The 22,912-nt window shown below is 49.0% G+C and overlaps 1 protein-coding gene across 2 annotated transcripts in view; it reads right to left on the bottom strand.

Moving 5' to 3' along the window:
* Nucleotides 1-740: 740 nt before the first annotated feature.
* SMOC2 (SPARC related modular calcium binding 2) overlaps nt 741-22,912 on the bottom strand; it is a 154,160-nt gene continuing 131,988 nt past the window's right edge. Inside the window, exons 10-13 of one of the 2 annotated variants that reach the window (XM_082668606.1) lie at nt 13,087-13,186; nt 11,025-11,299; nt 4,692-4,729; nt 741-2,284 (exon numbers count right to left, since the gene is read on the bottom strand). In XM_082668606.1, the coding sequence (XP_082524732.1) occupies nt 2,267-2,284; nt 4,692-4,729; nt 11,025-11,299; nt 13,087-13,186 (431 nt within the window). In that variant the 3' untranslated portion in view covers nt 741-2,266. The remainder of the gene's footprint in view (nt 2,285-4,691; nt 4,730-11,024; nt 11,300-13,086; nt 13,187-22,912) is intronic. The other variant, XM_082668607.1, reaches the window with a different exon arrangement.

The following is a 22,912-nucleotide window of genomic DNA, read 5'->3' as shown; positions in this document are numbered from 1 at the left end:
CATAGTTAATGCTGTTGTTTGGTGTATTTGAAAACTACTAAGAAAGTAGATCCTAAAAGTTCTCATCACCAGGGAAAAAAAACGACTTTTTTTTTGTATCTATGTGAAGTGCTGGCTGTTATCTAAACTTATTGTGACAACCGTTTCACAGTATGTGGAAGTCAAAGCGTCATGCCGTGCACCTTACCCTGACACAGTGGCGTATGTCAATTACAGCTCAACAAAACTGAGAGAAGCAGCAGCTGCTGCAATGGTCCAGGGGAGATATAATGAGAGTCTAACCAAGGGCGGACACTGGGTCTGGAGACTGGGGCTGGGGACCAAGACGTGGCCTGACGGGGTCTCTGGCGGTGCGACTTGTGAACCGCATCAGCTTCAACCACAATAAGAACCTTTTCTGTCTCTTCCTTGGTCCACACAGCTTCCGGCAGGACGGGAAGTCCTCCCAGCCTTTGGTACCTAGTGAGTAGACGGCTGCTCCCATCACGAGGGCAAACGCTTGCACCCTCTGTGCCAGGCCCTCACCCTTTACACACATGGATACACGTAACCTTCACCCAGGGGTGCATGCCACTGTCGTCCCTGTTGATAGAGCAGAAGACTGAAGCCCCCAAAGGCTAAGTCACTTGTCCCAAGTCCCATGGCCAGAGGGGCAGAACCAAGGTTCCTTTCACTCCAGCCCAGGGCCCCTGCCTTGCTTCCCAATGGTAAACACCCTCAGAATGAAGCCAGAGGCCAAGTACGGTTTTGATAGCATATTTTATTTTAATCTAAGAAAAAGGATTAAATTCAAAGTTCAGAAATATAAAAGATCATCCAATAAATTTAGGATCCTAACTGTTTCTTACACAATGGTGATACACACTGGAGCTGGGTTTGTGTTTCCAAAGTTTCCGTTTTGACTTTCGCACGGTTTAAATGAGACGCCTCTTGAAACGTCTTCATGCAAATTCAAGATCGTTTGACATGTGTTGGGGGGTCTGGGGCCGCGAAGGTTTTTTTCCCAAACCAAAAGCTAGAGCCGAGACAGCGTCACAGCGTGTCACCCCAGCTCCGGGCCTGTCCCCTAAATGCTTCATGGAGCCCACGGGCACCTTTGCGGAAGCCGGGGTCCAGCTCTGAGACGGGGAGCCGGCTGCCCCGAGGGCCCGCCCTGATGCTCACAGGGGGGCATTCAGCTCCTCACGCGCCCCTCTCAAGTCCCATTTGGATGAATTTCCCATCGGCAAACCCTTGAGCCCTTGAGGCCTCCAGGAAAGAAGGGAAGGTGGGGGACCCACAAGCCTTTGTCTCCGGCTGCCGAGGTCAAGACCCAGGCACTGCTTCGCCTGGCTGTGCCTTCTTTAAGGGGACTCTTCATAATTTGTTCAGGGGACAGTTTTACCTTCCAGGGGGCCCCTGGGTGGGCCACGGTCGGATGGGTAGGGGCCAGGTGTAAGAGAAAAAGCAGGCTGACACACGTGTTTAGCCGGCTTGGTCAGGTCATGACGAAATTTACTTTTCTGAACGATGGACCCCTTCACGCTGCCTCAGAAAGGCAGAAAGAATTCTCTAGCATTTGCTGCATGAATGCTCTGAGCCCAAGGCAGAACTCAAACAGAAGCTTGCAATGGAAAAAGCAGGCACATCCAAAAGGGCTTGCAAAACGTTCTTTTCTACCAGGGCACTACCTGTAAAGAGGGCTTCAGTGGTTGGGTAACTCATTGCGTGAGCGAGAACTCTGGAGGGAAAACCAACAAGCTAACACGAGATCCCAAGAAACAAGAAGACCCGTGCGCTCATTAACTGCATGACGGAGACAGCCGTTGATTACAAACTTCCACGGCGCCATGAAGCTTCCAACATGGACTCAGCGATGCTGCCAGGGCAGTCGATTTCCAACGACGCCAACCTGGCGAGGCTGTTAGTAACGGCCCTGGTGAGGAGATACGGGCCTGGAGCCAGAGCGCCTTAGGCCAAGGCTGCTGCCAGGTTAACATGCGTAGGAGAAAGAAACTAAGCTTAAATCCACTCAAAATACATCTCCACCAACTACAGATTTTGAAGGTCAAAGAAGGACACATACATTGTATGTGATTACTTTTCCGAAGCCAGCCTTTCCATTTTCACAGATTAAAGCCATCTGTTTAAATATCTCATTTCTACAAAGTGAATTTACAGTTAAAGTACAAAGTGCAATATACTATGTTTGTTTGGGGTTTTTTAATTGCTTTTTGGTGAGGGAGTCGGCCACGTGTCTAGGACCCGCCGTGGATGTGTCAGTCGTTTATCCTTGCTTCCTTGGCTGAAAAAAAGACAGAAAAGAGATGTATTTAGACATTTGCATCACTCATCTCTGAAGACGAAGACTTGCCTTTTAGGAATAAAATAAACCCAGCTGGTAACAACAAGGGAAAAAAAGCAATATTTTTAAATAGATGTGAAAGGAAGAGTGCTTTATTTGGGGTGTAAGAATTTTAAAAAATAATAAAAACATTGCGGACACTTCTCAACTTCTAGCACTTTCCTCCCACTCAATGATCAGAAATATCAGGAAAAATATGTCCGTTGAGAAAGCATTTATTTCAAGGATTGTAAGTGTGTTCAATATATTAAACATTGTGCAGAATCTCCAATCACCATGGATTGATCATATAAAAATACTTTTAATACTAATTTATGCTTCAAATTTGATAAAGGCATGTGTTTTTTTTAACAGTTTTCTTTTCATCCTTTCCATTCACTATTTGACCTCTCTAAGAAATATAACTTGAAAAGTTTTGTCTACTAAATCACTGGAATTCTGCACTGTGCCAATTAAAAATAATATAGAATGAAAAGGAGAAGCAAAGTACAATCTTCCAGGTTCATTTCTCCACGTAGACCCATTCCGACCAGTACAAGTTGGTCTATTTAAAATAATTACACTTGAACGTTCAGGAGGCTTCTGTGTTGGCTTTTATTCCCCAGATAAACATATGAACAGGGGACGAGAAGAGGGACTATATCTCCTGCATTAAGTGAATAAGAAGTTTTGTTTTAATTAGCTGAGGATAAAGATAAGCCATCAATGTATTTTACCAGCAACGAAAGCTGGTCAGACTTGCTAGGGGAGGGGTGGCACTAACGTTTTAAGCTACGTCAGCAGTCGCTGATAGCACTGCTCTGATCACTGCTGAGCCGTGATGGAACCTGGAGAAGATACCAAGAAAGACAGCTCACTTTTCGATTAAATCTAAGCTTCATGCATCCTACTTGCTGCCCTTCATTTCATAGTTCTTGGGTTTGGTTATTCATATAGTGAAAGATTTTGGTGGTTGGGACTCTGATTCTTCAAAGAAATCTGTATGGTCTTCAATCACTTTATCATGTGCCGGCCACTGCAGGACATCATCCCAGGATCACAGATTGCAGTGATAAACACCATCAAAAGAGCTGGGGAAACCGCTCTGGATTCCTTTTCTGGGAAAAAGCTGAGTGAGTCTTGTGTTTGGAACAGAGTTTATTTCAGGCTGAGGCAGCACCCATGTGGCCGTCATTGGCGTTATCTTAGGAAAACAACCGTTTGGAAGTCTTCGGAGCTCAGCCCAGGTCATTGCTTTCAGACCAGCCCTGTTCTAGAGCACAAGTGATTTGCAGTGGGATTTTAAAAGCTGAAACCATAAACACTTGCTAAACAAAGAAGACCGACCGTATCACACATCTTTCCTAATGAAATGGCTTTAAATTGCATCCAAGGTGCGCGTGGAAGGTCTCCACTTCAAGCCCACCACCAATACGGGGGCCTGCCTTAGGGACCAGAGACCTGGAATCAAGCAGGTGAAGACAAAATACATAACAAATTGACAAGTGGTCTTAACAAAGGAGAATGTAGGGCTTCCCTGGTGGCACAGTGGTTGGGAGTTCACCTGCCGATGCAGGGGACACGGGTTCGTGCCCCGGTCCAGGAAGATCCCACATGCCGCGGAGCGGCTGGGCCCGTGAGCCATGGCCACTGAGCCTGCGCGTCCGGAGCCTGTGCTCCGCAACGGGAGAGGCCACGACAATAAGAGGCCCGCGTACGGCAAAAAAAAAAAAAAAAAAAAAAAAAGGAGGATGTAGCCCTGGCTTTGAGAGAGGGAGAAATGAATCGCTCGTGTTCATCTTCTGGAAAATATGCTAGACTTTGGAGAGCTTGTGGCCTGGGATGCTGCGGAGAGACACCACAATTATCTCCTTTAATTGCACAGGCAGAAATACAGATTCAGAAGCATAGAAGTATGTTTATGAGCACACACGGCAGGAAGTGAAAAATCCCTCTGGAGCTGCCGCTTGTCTCACTCGGATCCCTAGATGAAAAAAGAAGACTCCCCGTTCCTGCAATCTCCTTAACCAAGCGTAAGGAATACATTACAAATCCACAGCCTGCAGAACTATTCAAAAGTAAATATTTCCAAAAATAAGGGGACTCAGAAATTTTTCTAAAAATAATAAAATAATTGAAATTTCAAGTAGCAAGAAAATAATAATTAGGGCAAAATGTTGATGTTTCAGCAAGTTGGTAATTTCTGACAGAATTTTGCATGGCTATTTGGGGCCTCACAGGAGTGTAGACACGATAAGTTGCTTCTTTTCTTGGAAGGAACTTCACTTTACAAATTGACAGAACCTCAACTTTTATTGCCTATAATTAAAACAGTAAATGATTAAGGCTACAATGTAGACATACTCACCTGCCTATTAGAAGTGCTTTCAGCGTTACCTCTAGGGGCTAACAGGGAAAGAAAAAGAAAGATTAAAAACCAAATATTCTTTATTTAGTAAAAGGTAAATAGAATGTTTCAGGAAGAAACCCACATCACTGTAGGAAAGCGTCGTCCACTGGCAGACTTGTTTACATAAGAAAATACGCATCTGCACATACGCTGAGCATAGATTATAAATAGTGGATCATAAAAGTCACGATGTAAACAGTTCCCAGCAATACAAATGCTCTGGCCCAACTTTAGAAGACGGTTCCATTTTACCGAAAACTCCAAAGGCGTGTCCACTAGCCGTGGAGACCTCCTTCCCCGAGTTTTCAAACTCTCCCAGGGAGAGAGGACCCAGGCAGCTGGAAGTCTAGGAACCAGCACCGGGTCTTTGAAATCTTTTGGTTTTATGGTTAAATCACGAGAATCATTTAACTTGTTTGGATCAAAATAACTGTTCCCAAATCCTGCTTGGTTCCGTCTGTGCCTCCTTAAAGACTGGGACCTGGGACATCACCTGTGGAGGCACTTTTCCCGCCCCAAATCTCCACCTGAAATTCAGCCCTGCCCCTCCCCTCCCCCCACACCACCTTAGCTAGCATCACCCATCACACAGTGGATTTTTCTTATTTATCTCATTTCTTGCATCCACACTAAAATGTAAGCTCTAGAAAGATGTGAACTCTTGTCTGTTTTATTTACTGTGGTTTTGCCAATGTTTAGAGCAGGGAGCACCTGTAAATATCTTTCGAATGAATCAGTAGACGGAGGGCAGCATCTCTCATCCCAATGCCTTAATTGTTGACGTCTATCCATTCAGTTAAAAAAATAAAGAGCAAAATTATTCTGTGTTCAAACTTCTTCTCTTGCTATATTCAAGCAAACAGAAATAGAGCAAGAAAATTTGAAACACAAACATATTAAGTAAATTGCAAAAATATTAAATAAATGGTAGCTAAATGGACTATCTCTTTCCATTGTAGTTTGAATGATCCAGGGATCGGGATAATTTCTGTTGCCACTCTCCGCTTTGCCTTGCCTGAAATGACTACTTTACAGAGAAAGCAGGCTTTTGCGCCATTGGTTCAAATTTAAAGAATTTTAAACTGATACTTTGAATCTAATCTAAACCAATTGCACTAGCAACAATTCCCAGATTTTTCTTGGTTTCTTTTATGGCAAACATCAGACTACTGGTCACTGGAGGTAGCTACACATTAAAGTTAGGTTACAGCAAGAAAAGTTAACGTTTTTTGGTGTTTAGAACTTTGCTATGTAGATGAAAAGAGTATACATTTCATTAATGACACTGGATGGAATATTCCACTCAAGAAGGAGTAGGGAAAAGTTCCATTTAAAATACGTGAAGGGCAGAAAAGTAATAAACTGTTAGTTAATTTGAATGAAACAGAATGTACATCATCAAAATAAACACGAAGCCATGCCACATCAATAAAAATACTTTTCGGTGAGAAAATGAGTAAGTATTTCCCAGCTCCTACCACAGAGCTCAGCGATGGGTGTGTGTGCGTGGCGGGAAGGGTGGCTTCCTCGGTATCGAATGATAGTGATTGCTTCCAGGTGACACGGCAAACGGCAATTTGGCTGTAAGGCAATATGTCTGAGAGAATGTAGCTGGCATGGCAGTCTGGCTGAAAAGGATAATTTGGTCAAAAGTGACTATTTCCTAATTGCTGATTTTCTGCACAATGGTCATTTTGGAGAATCATGAGGGCATGGTATCATCTTTTGTGAACTTTTTTTCTGAATTCTTCAGAAATTTTTTTTTCTAGGCTCTATCAGTTCTCAATAGTTTTCAGGGGTTTTTTTCATTTTTGCATTTTTTGTAATGGTGAAAATTGAGACCAAGCTCCCAATAACATGTCTTAGTTGCAAAACTTTAAATGCAAAATCTTGTGCACTTGCTTAAAACAAGTGTGATTAATGAAGTATGTACATTATGACACCATTTTGTAGTGAAAATCATAGTACATAAACACGTATGTGTATGTGCATAGAAATATTTTCTGGAAAGCTATAGATCTGGTCTGATTTTGTCTCAGAATAAAAGGTCATGTGTTATTTATGTTCTTTATCTAATTTCTCATATTTTTTAGAATAAAAAATGTATTGTTAACTAGTGAGCAAAAATAAAGAAAACAAAAGAAACTGGCAGCCAATTGGATATTTAGACTGTCCCAACTAACCCCTTCCTGAATACTTAGGTTTTTCTGACTTTTCACTATTTCAAATTACACAGGGTAGTAAAAAATAAATGATAATAAAGTTGAAAAAAGGTAAGAGTTGAAAAACTCTTAGAGAAATTCTGCAAGATAAAAAAAAAAAGGGTTGCAAGATCAGCTAATAATGTATCTAAATTCCCAATGCTCATTTTTGACCAAATTGCCACTTTTACCAAAGTCAGCTTCTGTGGGGGAAGAGAGGGGGTCACACGCGCTATCTTCCTGGTTATTAGCGAGACAATAAAATCCAGACACGTCGGTTTAGTCAGAGGCACGTAAAGAAGATGACTGATAACCCAAGATTCTGCAGTCATGTAAACATTTCTACTAAATGATGATGACATCAAGGTGTTATGCTGTTATTCGCTCCCCTGATAGCAGGGTTACACACCCACCCTCTCTGTGTCCCCTTGTAGGGCTGTGCGGAGACCCTAGACCCCTCTCGGCAAGAGGACGTGGCCTGCACCCCTTCTGCGCATCCGCTCTGCCCACAAACCTGTTCTCTGTTCCCCTCGTGCGTTCTGTCCTCTGTGAGAACGCAGCCCCGGCCCCGAGGAGAGGTGTGGAGGCGCCCCCGCTCCGCCCCCCACCCAGGGGCAGAGGGCAGCATCCTGCAGCCCGAGAGCAGCTGGGGCCGGGGGAGTGCACTTCCTCTGTGGGCACCATCTTCTCCACAGCACTGGCTCCTGATCTGTTGGACTGGCCACACCTCAAGTTTTCCATTATCTAACCAGATTAAAAAACAACAGGGCATGTGATCGGCTAAGGCCCTGGAGCCAACTCAGAGGTCCAACGCTGGTGCTGACAGGGAGCTGGGGTTTTGAGACAGTTTTGTTTACAACAGGGTAGGTGTCCAGGATCGTGACCCTGAAGGTGCTGGATTCACATCAGCTTCCTGAGGCCTCAGCGTGCGGGGTGAGAGCTGTCATGGTGTCCCCAGAGCAGAGCAAGACCGACCGACCTTCAGAGTTTCCAGGAAGACCAGCTTCCGATCCCGTTTCTCCCACGAAGGCACCCTTGGCTGGCAGACGCCTGACCAGGAGCCCCTTCTCACGGTCCCTGGGCTCTCCGACGAGGCTGTCCTCGGGTGTCACGCAGTTACCCCTCATGCCTCGGGCTCTGACTGGGCAGTGTTGAGGCTTTGCATTGGAGATGCTCCAGGGGAGGCACCAGTGTCCCAGTGCTTGGCACAGGGGCTGGGCCGTCCCGTCCATCCTTTTGGCCCAGTGACGCTTTCCCGAGTCCTCGAGCTGGGAGCTGCCTCCTCAGGGCCCGGGCAGCAGCCTACTCACACCCACGCCTTACGCGCGGGCCGTTCTAGGGCTTTTCTATCTTCCCTACAAACTGCGGAGCTTCTGAGACTCAGCTCCCACCTCCGCCCCGTGATTCACAGCAGATCCTCGACGTTTGTGTTGAGCGAATGAATGACTAAGAGAACTGAGCACTTCATTAGCCACAAAGTCAGAAGTCCTGTACCTGACCGAGGGCTGGGATTTGCACACCCTTCTCAGCACGATCTGTACCTTCTGCAGAAACTCAGGACTCACCCACGAGCGCAGTGGTTCCTGACGCCCCGGAACCCGTGGGCTCAACACAGGCTACGTGCTACCAATTCACACCAAGTGCTGGTGTTTAAACAACACACCCACTCGTGGTTAACGCTTCTGGAAATGACCCATCCACGCTGTGGACTGAGCCACGAAGAGTGGGGGCGGGTGGAGAGCGCGGCCTTCTCTGTAGAACAGAGGGCTGGGTCAGGCGGTGGCATCCAGGAGAGTGATTTCCCCACTGCTCAGAATTCAACTTGAAACTACTGGAGGGATCCCGTTCCATCTCAAAATGCCTCACACTCGCCGCTGCTCTGAGGCCAATTATGCTCCTGGCAAAGCCGCCACGCACTGGGCCTCCACCCCCACCCCCCACCCCAACCCCGCCCGCTCTCCCTGCCCAGCATCTCCATTTGCTGACTTCCTTTGTATTTAGTAAACACGCAGAAAGGACCGTGCCCCTGGCGAGGGACGTCCCTCAGGCACGCGGACGAGGCTCAGGGGTCTGGGTGCTCACCAAGAGGGGGATCCTTGCAAACAATGGACTGGCCTGGGCCCTTCAGAAAGGGGTGATGATTAAAGATGAAAAGAGCAGATTCTACACACTGTTGAGCCTGCACTTAATTTGCTCATTGAAACCACAAAACTGGACTCTTCCACAAGTTCAAGGCTGGGTTCTGGAACGGAGGAAGGGCCACCGCGGCCCCAAGCCAACCTGGCAACAGCTGAAACGAGTCACTGGGTCAGCGTTCATCCCCCTCCCCGGCAATCATCAGAGCCCCAGGGCCGGGGGAGCTACAGTCCCCCAGCCTCCAGCTAGCCGGCCACCGGCTCCCCGCTGGCTCCCATGGTGATCCCCTGGGCCTCCGAGACGCCGGGCTGCCAGGATGTCCTAAAACTGCAATAGGTCACTTGTCTCTTGGGACCCTATGGGGACCAAAATCGAAAAAAAAAGCATAGGGTGAGTGAGAACGTCTGTCCAGGTCCAAGAATCACAGGCAGTGTCAGACAGCGGCAGACAGCGACCCTAAGCCCCAACAAAGGAGAGCAAGGGCGGGGGCGACTGCCTGGACTGGAAACGTCCAAGGCCCCCCCGGGGGCTGCAGGGCAGGGCTGCGCGGGGTTGAGGAAACCCCGACAGAAGCTGCAGCCCAGCAGGTGCCGGTTTCCTGCAGGCGGACCCGTGCGCTTGGGCCGCTGTTCAGGGTGGACCCGCCGCACGCCTCGGGTGGCTGTAGGGCTTGGAAGCCACACGACGCTCTTGGGTTTCTCATCTGCAAGTGAGAATGAGGGCAACCTCACCCCCATCCCCGGCCTGGCTGGGAGAAAAGAAGGAGCCACGGGGACCGTGAGGCAGGATGGTGATGGGGGCTGGTCACCCCCTGACCCGCCAGCTCGGCCCCCCACACCCCGCCTGCAGACACACAGCAGCGTGGCGAATGCTGCACACAATGTTTCCACGACGAGAGTCTTCTGAGTCTGACCCCCATCAGAGAGCAGCAAGGACCCACATCCTGCCAGGAAACGTCATCCTCACCCCACGAGGTCAGCAAAGTGGGCGGCCGCGTATTTTTACCGCTGTTTGCAGTCTGGATATGTTCGAGGCAACATGGAGTGCACTTAGCTTCCGAGACCCCATACAGAGGTCTTCAAAATAAAACTCAACTCTTCCAGGAGTAACTTCTCACAGGAAAATTAGCAAGAGTCCTTTCACAATTACAGGGATCTAGCCTGGAACCAAGTTCGGCTGAATCATGCGGAACGACTATCATGACGAGTGCTCGGGACACAGAAACTGATAACACAGATGCAGTCCTTTCCCGAAGCCCACAGTCGGGGTCAGCGGCCAGGACTTCCGCGTCCCAGCGGAGCTGCAACTACGAGGACGTGTAAAGACCACCATCTACCGATGCTCCGGAACCTACTCTCAAACTTGCTTCATGTTTCAAATATGCTGCAAGTTTGGTAACAGAATAACAGAATCATAAATTAGCAGAGATGGGAGAGGTCTCTGCAAACCATCAAGTCCGCACACGGCCCCTGGGCTGCTGACAGCGTTTGGGTTCAAGGAAGAGATACACACATCTGGTAACGCAGCTGAAACACTGTTTCAACCATTGAAATAACTGGTTTGGAAACAGGAATTACTGAACTGCTAATAAACCGGGCTGAATGTTTGGTCGGGCTCATGCGTGGAGTTCCCGAGTTACTCCCAAGGGTGCCCAGTTTGCTATTCAGCATCAGAAGGCGCCCCTGGAGAAGGGCACCCCCTACCCCGCGCCCCCCAGACGGAACAGTGAGACTTGTCTCCAGACACCACTCAGCTCCCACCTTTCCCACCCGGCTTCCCCTTGACCGCTTACGACGGTCTGTGAGTGCTTCCACGGACGGTGACCTACAGTCATGTGACACATCAGACTTCCCTCCACCCTCAGACTGCAAGGACAGTCTCTACATCGTAAGACTCAACAGACGCCGTCGAGAGTGGACACACGTGGGAGCAAAAGAGTGAGAAAGGCTCTTACTGTGCCGTTTCCTCGTGTTAGTTTCACCTTCTTCTCTGGTCACGCCCAGGCAGCCCATCAACTCTTGCAGGGAAATGGACTTGTCGTTATTCACATCACAGTATTCAACAAACTTCTTCACGCATTTTTTGGGTTTGGACTTCTTCCGAAGGAATCTCTTGAAGGGCTTGATTTCCTTTTTGCCGATGTCCCCACTGGAGTTTTTATCCAGCAGTTTGAAATACCAGTGGACCACTCTCTCCTCCAGCGTGTGGCTGGGGTCAGGTTCCGAGAGCCTGGAAGACACACGGGTGGTCAGGGGCCCCCGGCAGCCTGGCTGCCTCCCCACCCGGCCCTGGTCCCTCCAGCGAGGGCTCCCGTGCTCTGACTTTCCTGGAAGGAGGGCCTAAGGCTGCGTGGCTTTGCCATTTGATATAATGATTTTTAAAAATAACTTAGAAATAGAAATTTGGCAAAAAACTTTCAAGTTGGTTTCAAAATGGCAAATGGCACAGTGAACTTGTGCAGGCCAATCACGTGCTGGGCGTTGGCAAGTCACGCGGACAAAGCCCCGTGGGGATGGCCCATCGGCCCACACATCGCACACCTACTCAACCTGGGACCCAGAGGATCTCTGCTCCTTTAATTGTGACTCACGGGCAGGTTGTTTATGCCACGGATAAACTAAAAGGTGCAAAACAACATATATCTTAAAGTGGTAACCAGACATCTTTCCCTGGATTAAAAAAAACAAAAGGTTGATGCTTTAAGATATAAGTAAAAAACTCTTTTGGAAGGCCTGGCTTTGAGGCTGATCTTGGAGCCATCCCAGATGTTACACTGGGCCTTCTCACCAGGTGGAAGGTGCAGCAGGTGCTCACCTAGTCCCTGGTCCTTCCTTCCTTGTCTGGCTGTTGGTCTCTGCGTTTCCATGGGCGTAAAGAGTGAGTCAGACACCAAAAGTTCCCAGGTATTAGGGCTTTCTGATGCTATTAGTTATTTCCCAAATTTTCAGAAATGAATTTCTAGGATGGAAATTCATTTACTGCTTTCAGTTTTAGTTTTACAGAGAAGATCTATCTTTCCAAGAATATAAGAGGTCAATTTGAAAATTGGGTGATTATATATTTTTTTTGCTTCATCATTTAATTTACTACTGGATTCACTAGCACTGCCTTTTTTTCTTCTGCAGTCTTACTCTTAAACAGAGACAGAGAGAGGCGGGCTTTGAGCTGAAGAAGACCAGGAAGCTTTAGATCATCTAGAATAGGTGACATAATCAAGGTTTGGGGCAGGCAGGGAAGAAGGCCAGTGCTCTAAGGAAATAAAGACAGCGAGATTCCCAATCAGAAAATGTGCTTTAAAATAGAGAGATTAATTATTACTAATTAACAGGGGAGATCCAGCACTTGAAACACTATATCCATTAAACACTGCAAACTACCCTCCTAGGGACGTCACCCACAGAGACGAACGGCTTCAGGGAATTAACAGTCTCTCCGGAAGCAAAGCTCAAAGCCTCAGCCCCAGAACTGCAGAATTTCCACCAGGTACACAGAGCAAGTTTCCAGAGTTTTAGAAGTCAGATTTTGAACATTTTGTTAATGTAATTAATGGCACTGAACTGCAGCCTTGAAAATGGTTGTGATGGTAAATTTTATGTCATATATATTTTACTGTAAAGAAATCCTATTTTGAGAATTTTAATTTGAACATTTTAATTCAAAGTATTTAAAATCCAGTCAATAGCTCTAAAATGTGATTCCAAAGCAGGAAGCCCTCTGGACCAGGGTCCTCCCATCCCCTCCCCTCCCCCCGCCCCCACCCCCACCCCTGCCTGATGGAACCTGGGAAAATCCCAAGGTCTGGGCCTTGTCCCTGATGGCAACATCCTCCCTGGGTTGATCGCATTACAAGAGAACCTGCTAAACAAATGTCCTCCAGACAAAGGAAGTGACCTCAGGTTTGGGGAGGGGACTTCTTTCCTGCAGGCCCTGCCGTGTCTGCTAAGTGGATCAGGCCTCAGATGCCAGTGTCTGGGCTCTGCCCTCCAGCCTCCTGCTCTGCAGTTGAGCGCACGCACCTGCCCGGGGAGGAGGGGTCGGAGACGGCGTGGACCATGTCTGTGGACAGCGCGTCCAGCACACTCGTCAGAAACTCGTTCTTTTTGGCACCAGGACAGCCTGAAAAAAATCAAGTATGGACATCTTTTCATGTTTCCCAGAACTCCAAGAGTACAGCAGATTTTCCTCTGTAATGGGAAGAAAGGCTTATGTAGGATTCGGAAATCAGGGTGTTGCTCCTGAGCATATACCCTGAGAAAAACCTAATTCAGAAAGAGACATGCACCCCAATGTTCACTGCAGCACTGTTTACAATAGCCGGGACGTGGAAGCAACCTAGATGCCCACTGACAGATGAACGGATAAAGAGGATGTGGTACGTATATACAGTGAATCTACTGGGCCATAAAGAAGAAGGAAATCATGCCATCTGCAGCAACATGGAGGGACCCAGAGATCACCATACTAAGTGAGGTCAGACAGAGAAAGACAAATATCATAAGTGATAGCACTTATATGTGGAATCTAAAATATGACACAAATGAACTCATCTGTGAAACAGGGACAGACTCACAGACATAGAGAACAGACTTAGGATTACCAAAGGGGAAAGGTGGGGCAGGGGGAATAAATTAAGAGTTTGGGATTAACACATACACACTACTAAATATAAAATAGGTAATCAACAAGGATCTACTGTAGAGCACAGGGAACTCTACTCAATATTCTGTAATAACCTATATGAGAAAAGAATCTGAAAAATAATAGATATATGTATATGTATAACTGAATCACTTTGCTGTACACCTGAAACTAACACAACATTGTAAATCAACTATACTCCGATATAAAATAAAAATTAAATAAACAATCAGTGTGTCGGGCGCCCTGTACCAATGAGCTCATCTGAACACTTATAAGCATGCTGCAATCCATATATGTTGATTTTAAACAGTTTCTGTGAATTACAATCGCTAAGATTTATTGAATTATTACTATGTGAGACTAAGAGATTCCCAGGCATTACCATCTCATTGGTCCCAAAGCTGCAATCCCAGTACATAGCATCACTGCCCCACATTACGTAGGGGGCCCCGGGTGCTGCAAAACACCCCAAGCTCACGTGGCTGGAGAAGACACGGCCCCAGAGTCCTGTCAAGGGAGCCTGAGTCCGAAGGCAGTGGAGGGCCTTCGAGTAATTCTGTAATTGAGTTTACTGGAAGCTCAACATTCTACAGTACACTTTACCTACAAGTTAACTATCCCTAAACCCCCCTCCACCCTCCTCGCCGTTTCGGGATAAAGAGATGCAGCTTGACATGTCTTCCTGGAGTCTGGGAAGCAGGAGGAACATTCCACGCGGATCGGATGGTGGCGCTGTGTTACGACAGCCAAGTCGTTCAAAGACCAACGTGTTTATTCAGTTAGAGAACTCTGGGTTTCATAAATTTCCTTTTGACACAAGTTTTTGTTATTATTATTCAAGCACATGTTAATTGCCTAGAGCAGGAATCCATTTACACCAGTTTCCACTTCGTTAAATACACATATCAGAAAACAGATGCGAATCCCTAAGGGTCGGGGAAGGGCGAACGTAGAGCTGTGTTATTCCCCTTTTCCCTTTGAACGCAACTGGAAAGGTAGATTATAATCTATAGGGAAACCCCCAGGACCACTGCAAGAATGTTACTTTTCAAGAAAAAAATAATTATCTCATTAACTATTCCGTGGGGAGGCAATGGCAGACTTGAGGCTGCAGGCGTGTCTGGGGCCGTTGGGGACCTGGGGGACTTCCTGCAGCCCTGTCAGCGCCAGCTCTGAGACAGGGCAGCGCCCTTTGCCCTTTGTCACAGTAATGAATGCTTCTGAGAGCAGCTCGCCTGACCACCAAGAGGAACAGAGAACAGCAGGCAGGCAGGCAGGGATGTGTCAGGGGGTGGGCATAACCCGCCCCGGTCCCAGCTGCCCCCGTGAAGTCCCACACCCCGGCTGGCGTCAAGATACCCCGGGAGGGCTGTGGTGCAGGTAGGAAACACGCAGGTGTCTGGGAAAAGGCTGAGCTGATGAGAAACTGCTCAGGGCTGTGAACAGCTGTAGGAAAGCGTTATGCTTGTGCTCTGTGCGGTGAGTATGACTTCAGTGGGGACGCACCCCGGTTATTCTGTTGCTGTTAATTTTATCATTTCCCCCCAAAGGAGGTAAAGCAACACAAGATTTTTAATTAGAAAGTGATGTGTATGCATCAGGAAACACAAGACTAACGGCACCTAAAGGCTTCAGAAGGCTTTAACACAACAAGCAGTTAAATTTAATCGACTTCTAACCAATATTAAATCAATCCTGCTATAGCATGTTTCTAACGTGGTATAAGCTACAGACGGCGAAGAGCACAGATCTTTCTGCTAAGGATCATATTTCGCAGTTGAGAGCTACTCTAGTCCAACAAAGAATACTTTTCATATTTATTTGCAAAGACACTGAACTTCACTTAAGTAAAGGGAAGAGAAAAACGGTTTAGGTTCAGAGAGGCAGAGCTGCTGCATCCTGAGACCAGCCTCCAGTGATGTCCGCCCCGTGCTCTGTGCACACACGAAGTCGACTTGCTGATGGGAAAGCCCGCTCGGAGCGAACAGTTGTTGGGACCCAGGCGGAGGTCTGGGGTCCGGGGGTGAGCAATCTTCCCAGACCCGTCAGATCCCGGTTCTCGGGGCCGAGGTCCTCACCTGGCTTGACGGGGAGACGGAGATGGAGGGTGACCTCGCACTGTGAGAAGTGTGGTTCCTGATTTTCAGGACAACCACTCCTGAAATAGCAACAGCAGCGCCATTTCCAAGTAAGCGCGTGGATACACAGGGATGGGGCGGCACCCACAGCAACGCGCACTCCGGGAAGACAGTCCCTGCGTGTCCAGGGTCGGGCGGGGTCGACGGCCGACCGGACTGAGGACAGAGAGGTGAAAGGGCCTCCGCCTTCGCTCGCTAGCTGTACTTCAGCTCACGTGCCTTTACTCAGATATCCTGAGAGGGTGCTTCCTCGGGGGGACACGAGAGCCCCAGGCACGCTCATCCCAGTACAGTGTTTGTAAAAATGAGAAGAAATCAGAATGAAAAATTAGCACATTATTAAGAAGTGAATTCTCATTATATGAGAAATGACATAAGTACCATGAAATCCAAATTTCACCACCGTGAAATGGACCAGGCCTCGAAAAGGAACAACGGGGCTGGCGGTGAAAGGGACGCGCCCCCCAAACCGCCGGGCTCCCTGCAAGGCACAGAGCAGCGCTCTCAGCTCTTCCACAGTCACTCCCTCGGGCCACGGTGACGACCGCGGAGATCTGGGCCCTGCCCGCAGACCATGCTTGTGGCCACGCAGCCTCCTGTGTCCTGGGCTCAGCTCATCGAGCTGTCCCCCCGGGGACGTCAAGCGCCCAGGGACCTCCGACCTCCTCCCAGCAGCTCACCTCCCCTTCCGCCTGCACGGCCTCCATGCGGCCAGAAGCGCCCATAAATCTTGTGTCCTTGAAACCACAGCCTGCAGGCTCCGTGACAGGACACCTAGTCACTGTTTATTTGTGTCCACCCACAAGCTTGTTCCCTGTGGGAGTGGAGTAGAGCTCAGAAGGCTTGGGTCAGGGGAGACGCAGGGCAGGGACGGCCCCGTGCCAGGAACTTCCATGGAGAACTGACAGCCAGTTAAAGAAACATTTGTAGAGAGAGGAAACCAGACTGTCCTTTTCAAAGCTGGAAGCAGAATGACTGCAGCCATTTATTTACAAATCTGAGGCAAAATAAAACAGCCAGCTTGTGTTGAAGATGCTTAGCTGATTTCATTCATCTGTGGAGTCCAAGGAAAATACTCGGCATCCTGTTGCATTTCTGTGCAAACACTTGGGTTCTGATCCTGGTCTGTCCCCCAGTAAGCTGGCGGCCCCGTCCCAGGGCAGCCCCCCACCCGCCTGTCCCCGTCCTCAACCCCGGCTGCCTGTTAGCAATGAGCCGACTGGCTGCTGGCTCCCGAGATGCCAGGCGCCACTCGGCCCCAGGGAAACTGGGTCATATGTGATGCCTTAAAAACTTACTTTACTTGATACCTCTTAAAATGAATGTGTTCTACACTGCCTACAAAACATCCTTATTTTAAAAAAGCAAAAGTTTTTGGTATAGAAATGACTGATTTCAGCAAATTTACTTATACAGTTTCGTCTTTTCCATTTTTCTTTAAAGTACAGATTGAAACATTTTCAGGACGGCTACCTGGACCACATCATGAAACCCCACTCCATATGGTGACTAGTGAGCACTCAGGATCACCCCTAAAGGAAACCCGACACCAGAGGAAGGGAAGTCGGAGGGTGGCAACGTCCTCCTGCACGTACCGAGAGAAGGCATGAAACGGTGGCAATCCGTAATTTTGCACCCGTGTCAGCCAGCATCGGTCCCTAACCGTAGTCTGAGCATCACCCAGCAGGTGAGGTCTGTGGGCTGCTGGGCAGGGAGACCGGGAGGGGGGATCCCACTAGACGACCAGGCGACTGGATGGGATGAAAAGTGTCACAGGACAGTGACACTAATTAATCTGGCTTTCAAGCGTCTAACAGTGGGCAGCTTAAAATCTCCATCTGGCTGGTTTATTATTTCAAATGTCTAGAAAACTGATAGGTGAGAAATAAAATGAAATGGAAACAAAAATCACACCCTTCTCTGATTTTTTTCGTATCTGTCTGAGGAGCTGTGTGTGTGTGTGTGTGTGTGTGTGTGTGTGTGTGTCTGTATTATACCTGCACACTTATTAACTCCATTATAATTACCTACTTTTCTGTTTATAGGTTTAGCTCCTCAAATTTGGAAGTCAACCAATGGGGAACAAATTTCTCTAAATGTTTATCAGGTATGTGTCACGTCTGTCAAAGAACTCTGGCATGGCATCTTAGGATTCCCTGTGAGGAGGCAGTAGGGAGACACATGGATGGGGGAGGTAGGGATACAGGAGGTGAGATGCAGGAGGTGAGATGCAGGCATCCCTTCTCCCTTGGCCCATGGCTGTGACAACAGGGCCGAGCAGAAGCCTGGAAGCGTTGTATTTTTCTGGACTTGGTCAGAACTTTAATGGAGGAACTGGACATTCCCAAAGGCCTGTATAGTGTCTTCAGTGAAAAAAACCAGAGAAGAACTTGGGCAGGTAGAAAATTCTCCTTGCAACACCAAATCCCTGAAGATCAAAGTTTTATGGTAATAAAGCCAGGATTTAAAACACACATAAGGCTTGTCTTTCTCCCAAAGTTTTAAGAATGTATCATAGCAATTTTCAGGGAAGTCCAGTTTTGTGCAATTTCCCCCAGAGTAATATGAACACATTTTACCTGTAGGGTGTGGGTCAGAATTGAGACCCACCATGCGCTGCCTTCAGGGGTTGTGAGAAACGGGAATAAAGTTACACCCGCTCCTCTAGGAACATGAAGAAAAGCACTGATAACTGTCTCTTTGCAATGGCTTAGAGCCACTCTTGCCTGAAGACTAACACAGTCTTAAGGTTGCTAACTCTGCGTGAACTTTAGGCACCAGATTTTAAATCCCTTTATTTAATGTGCAACATTTTGAACTACATAAAAGCAGCTGGGTGGTGTGTAATTTCTTTCTCAATTACCTTTACCTGAAAGTAAGTGTAAACACAGGATGAACCGTGCTGTGCTCTTTCCCTGTGTGTAGCCAGAGGCCTGCAAAGTGCTCCAGGTGCGACCCACGCACCTCCTGGACCCTGGATACTGCCTGGGTCTGCACGTGCAGACACGGTGGGTCTGTTCCCTGGTGGAAGACTCTCCTCGTGCAGCTGAGGAGGGGAAAGTGAGGCATCAAATAAAACCATCCACGGGGTTGATCGTCTCGAGAAACGGGAAATAAAACTGCTGTGACGCTCATCGTCACGTTTACAGCACAACAATCCGGTGAAGAGAAAGAAAAGCTCTACAGAACCTGCCACAAAGTCAAGGGCCTCTGAGACCCAGAGACAAAGGTGCAGAGGGACTCTCTGGCCCAGTAGCACGTGTGACCCCCGCTCTGCTCCGCGGCGGGCTCTGCCAGCACTCAACTGCAGAAGCCTGCTTGACCCTGCCGACAGCCCACAAGCACGGCAGCCCTGCGTCTTCCCTCGGCCGAAACGCTGGCCTCCTTCCGAGTCCACATTCTCCTCAATTAAACACTGAGCTCGTGGGTTGTTTCCCAAGCACTGACTTCCCTTAAACACGTGCAACACGCCCATCTCGGGCCATGGGGTCCACGCATCCCACCTGGGGCCCCCGGGGTCCACGGAGGGGGGTCCCCGCACCTGGGGTCTGCACTATTCCACCGACTTGCATCTTCCAGCCCCCATGCTTCCGCCTCAGGACAACCTGCCAAACTGGGGATCACGGCGAGGTTCTGCCAAGGAAGGAGGAGGGGCGGGGGGAAGGGAGGGAAGGAGGCGGTCAGAGGAAGACCGAGGTTCTGGCTGAGCTGGAGAACCGGAACCCCGGGGGGGAGGGCCCTGCGTCGTCCTCACTGATCAGGAGTTCAGAGGCTGCCAGGCCGTAGTCGCTGTGTTGGGGCAGAGGGGCACAAACAGTCCAGGGCCCTGCCCTCTCCTGCGGGTGGACGGTGACATCAGACAAATTAACATCTCCCTGCTGAGGACCCGGGCCCTGAAGCGTGGAGCAAGCCCTTCTGAATAGGCAGAAGGAGAAGCTCGCCTAAAGGCCCCGGGGCTGGGGGCAAGGCGTGCTGAGGGGCTGTGAGGAAGCCCGGGCGCGTGGGACAAGACGGGAAAGGACGGCGGGAGTGAGAAGTGGGGTGCAGGCACCGCGGGGTCCCGGAGCCACAGAAAGGAGCTGGGACTTGATCTGGAGGGAAATCGCAGCCCTTGGAAGATACGGACGGGCCGCACCATGTGATTAATGAGTGGCACGGAGCCCACTCTGTGGGTTTTCGATGGACAGTGGGGTCCCCGGGAGCCCAGGTTGAGGCTGTGGCCTGTGGTCCAGGGACAAGATTGCTGAGACCAAGGTCAGAGTGGAGCCCAGAGACCTGAGAAGCGGGTTCAGGGGAAATCAGGGGTTGGAGGGGGCAGCGCTCCAGGGCTGGGGCTACGGCCAGGTCACACAGCCTCCCGAACACGACAAGGACAGAGGACATTCTCAGCAGAGGGCGCACTTGGATTCAGTCCCCAGATCCGTTCTTATAAAGTTGCTCACGCTGAGCTTCCTACGGGCACGAGTGAAAGATGACGTGTCCTGTTACTCTTTCTCTGTGAAACATTTTATGTCTCTCCCTTAATTTAATAAGTGCCTTTTTCTTAATTTTTAACTTTATATGCAGTTTAAACGTTTAAAAAAGTTAAAGAGATAATTAGAAAAGTTTCTTTGGTCACGCTTAATGTAAGATCCGTAAAATATCTATAGCTAATAAAAGGCACATAAAGTGTATCTTCATAAATCCTCCCTGCAACTTGGAACTGTTTGAGTGTCATGGTCAAGATGACGGTGTTACAACCAGGTGGCCCCTGCATGGCAGGAAAGCACATAGTCAGGACGCCTATTCATCCTTTAAAACATCTACATGGGAGACAATGAGGAAAATTCATCCTCAAAAAACGCCCTAGGGCTTCCCTGGTGGCGCAGTGGTTGAGAGTCCGCCTGCCGATGCAGGGGACACGGGTTCGTGCCCCGGTCCGGGAAGATCCCACATGCCGCGGAGCGGCTGGGCCCGTGAGCCATGGCTGCTGAGCCTGCGCGTCCGGAGCCTGTGCTCCGCAACGGGAGAGGCCACAACAGTGAGGGGCCCACATACCATAAAAAAAACCCTAAAGAAAAAGCACTAAACTTTCCACTCTTAAGATAAAATCAAAATCACTACTCTTATGTATTAACTCTAATTTTTTAAATCTTTTCTATATTTACATATTTTATATACTGTATTTATTTTTTCGTATTTTCAACACAGCTTTTCATCATTCTAAACAAAGAGGTTTGTAGCTTGAGGTTGTGCTTTGATTACTTAACATTTAGTAATATCGGAGTTGGGTTAAAGTCGATGCCTAAAGGGCCCCCAGAAATGATTCTCGTGGAGATGCGGTCAGAGAGAGCTGGGGCTCAGAGAATCCGCCTTCTCATTCACTAAATGCCCTGAGGTTCCCTCAGCTGTGATGTTCGAGACACTCTTTGCCGTTGATTTTATTTCTCTCTTGGGTGGGTCATCTGAGTCCAGCATGTGCACTAGGAATTCGGAATAGCTGATAAGTTAACTGTGAATATTTGTCTCAGAGACAGTGTTTATGTTTCCTGAGTCTCCCTACATTTCTCAAGGACAATATTATGTCCTTCAAACATTCGTTTGATAGCTACTTATTAACCACATGCTGGGTGGAAAGCACCGCTTGTACCCTTAAGGAGCTTATAAAGTAAAATACTGGTGACAAGAGAGGAGGGTTTATGGTGATAAAGTAAGACAGATGTCAGTTTTGTGGGAAGCACAGACTTTCTGGAGGTCTCCTGTCGGCCGAGGAACAGGAAGCATTTGAGGACACGGGTCCACGTCGTAATGAGGTGTTTTGACCAGCAGATACTGTCAGCAGTATTAGGGTTACTTCTGACCATCCCTTCAAGGCTTTCCTGAGTCAGGCGGCTTCCCTCCCTCTCACTGTCACTCAGAGCAACAAAACAACTACCTTTGCTTGGATTTTCTCCAGAGCACAATATTCTGAATGTTACCAAACCGACAGTGAAATGCTTAGGTGGTGCATCTTTAAGACCACGGAGAAGGGATAAGCGTGGACTGTCTTCTCTCGGAAGGCTGGGACACCCCGGCCCTTCGGGAAGCCATCCTCACTCTAGTAGTTGTGACCTGAGGTTGTGCAGGCACCTCCCTCAACACAACTCCACAAAACAGAGGACGGAGCCACGAAGGGGAGAGAGCGCATCCTTATGCAGAGATGAGGCTCCTGTGGAGACACAGCCGGTCCACGTGGCGCCAAGGACCACGGGAGGAGCTCTGCCTGTGCTCAGCGTCCCAGCATCCCTCGGAAAACCGAGGTCACTGTGCCCAAGAACTGCGTGTGTGCATGTGAAACTCGGGAGAGAGCTGTGATGCTGTGCTGTGTATGGAAGCATCGCTTCCCGTTTTTGGACACGCACGTTTGTTTATTCTCTGCCCTGCGGTCCACCAATGCACCCAGCAGTGTGGGCGTGTGTTTCTGAGAGGATTTCTGAAGTATTTCCCGAGACAATGGACCACGTTCCTGTGGGAGCTGAGCCGGGCTGTCCCTGTAAGGACAGCTGCTAATTACCACGCGTTCTAGGCCTGGGAGAACAGAAACAGCAGCACGGTTCCTGCTCCAGCCCCAGGGAGGACAGCCATGCGGCCGGTGGGCATGCACGCTTGCACTGCCCACAGTACCTGCAGCCGAGGGAGCGGCCACACCTGTGCCCCGACCAGCGGGATCTAACCTGATGTCCGACGGATGGATGAGGAACATCGGATGGAATCTCGGGCTGCATAACCAGACAGAGGCCTGGCCAGGTACAGGTGAGCGGGTCCGGGCGGTGCGGGCAGCTCTCCTCTATTCCAGGAGCTCGGCGTGGGAACCCTGGTGGGCGCAGTGCCCCTCACCCTGCAGCCCAGCCTCTGCCTGGCCCGGCCGCGAGGAAAGAACAAGCAGGTGGTTTGGGCCCAGCGACGGGACCGGACGTGTCCCCCCAGCACACAGGCTGCAAGGACCGGACTCAGGCCAGGTGTTCAGACACAGGCTGGTTGCTTTCTCTCTGCTTTCCACTTCAGTGGAGAAACCTTTCTTTCCAAACTCCTAGTTCATTTACTT

This window comes from Grampus griseus (genome assembly GCF_964374135.1).
Source record: "Grampus griseus genome assembly, chromosome: 13".
NCBI classification, from domain to species: Eukaryota; Metazoa; Chordata; class Mammalia; order Artiodactyla; family Delphinidae; genus Grampus; species Grampus griseus.
The sequence above is the reverse complement of the archived record's forward strand: the minus strand, read 5'-3'. Positions and strand labels throughout refer to the sequence as shown.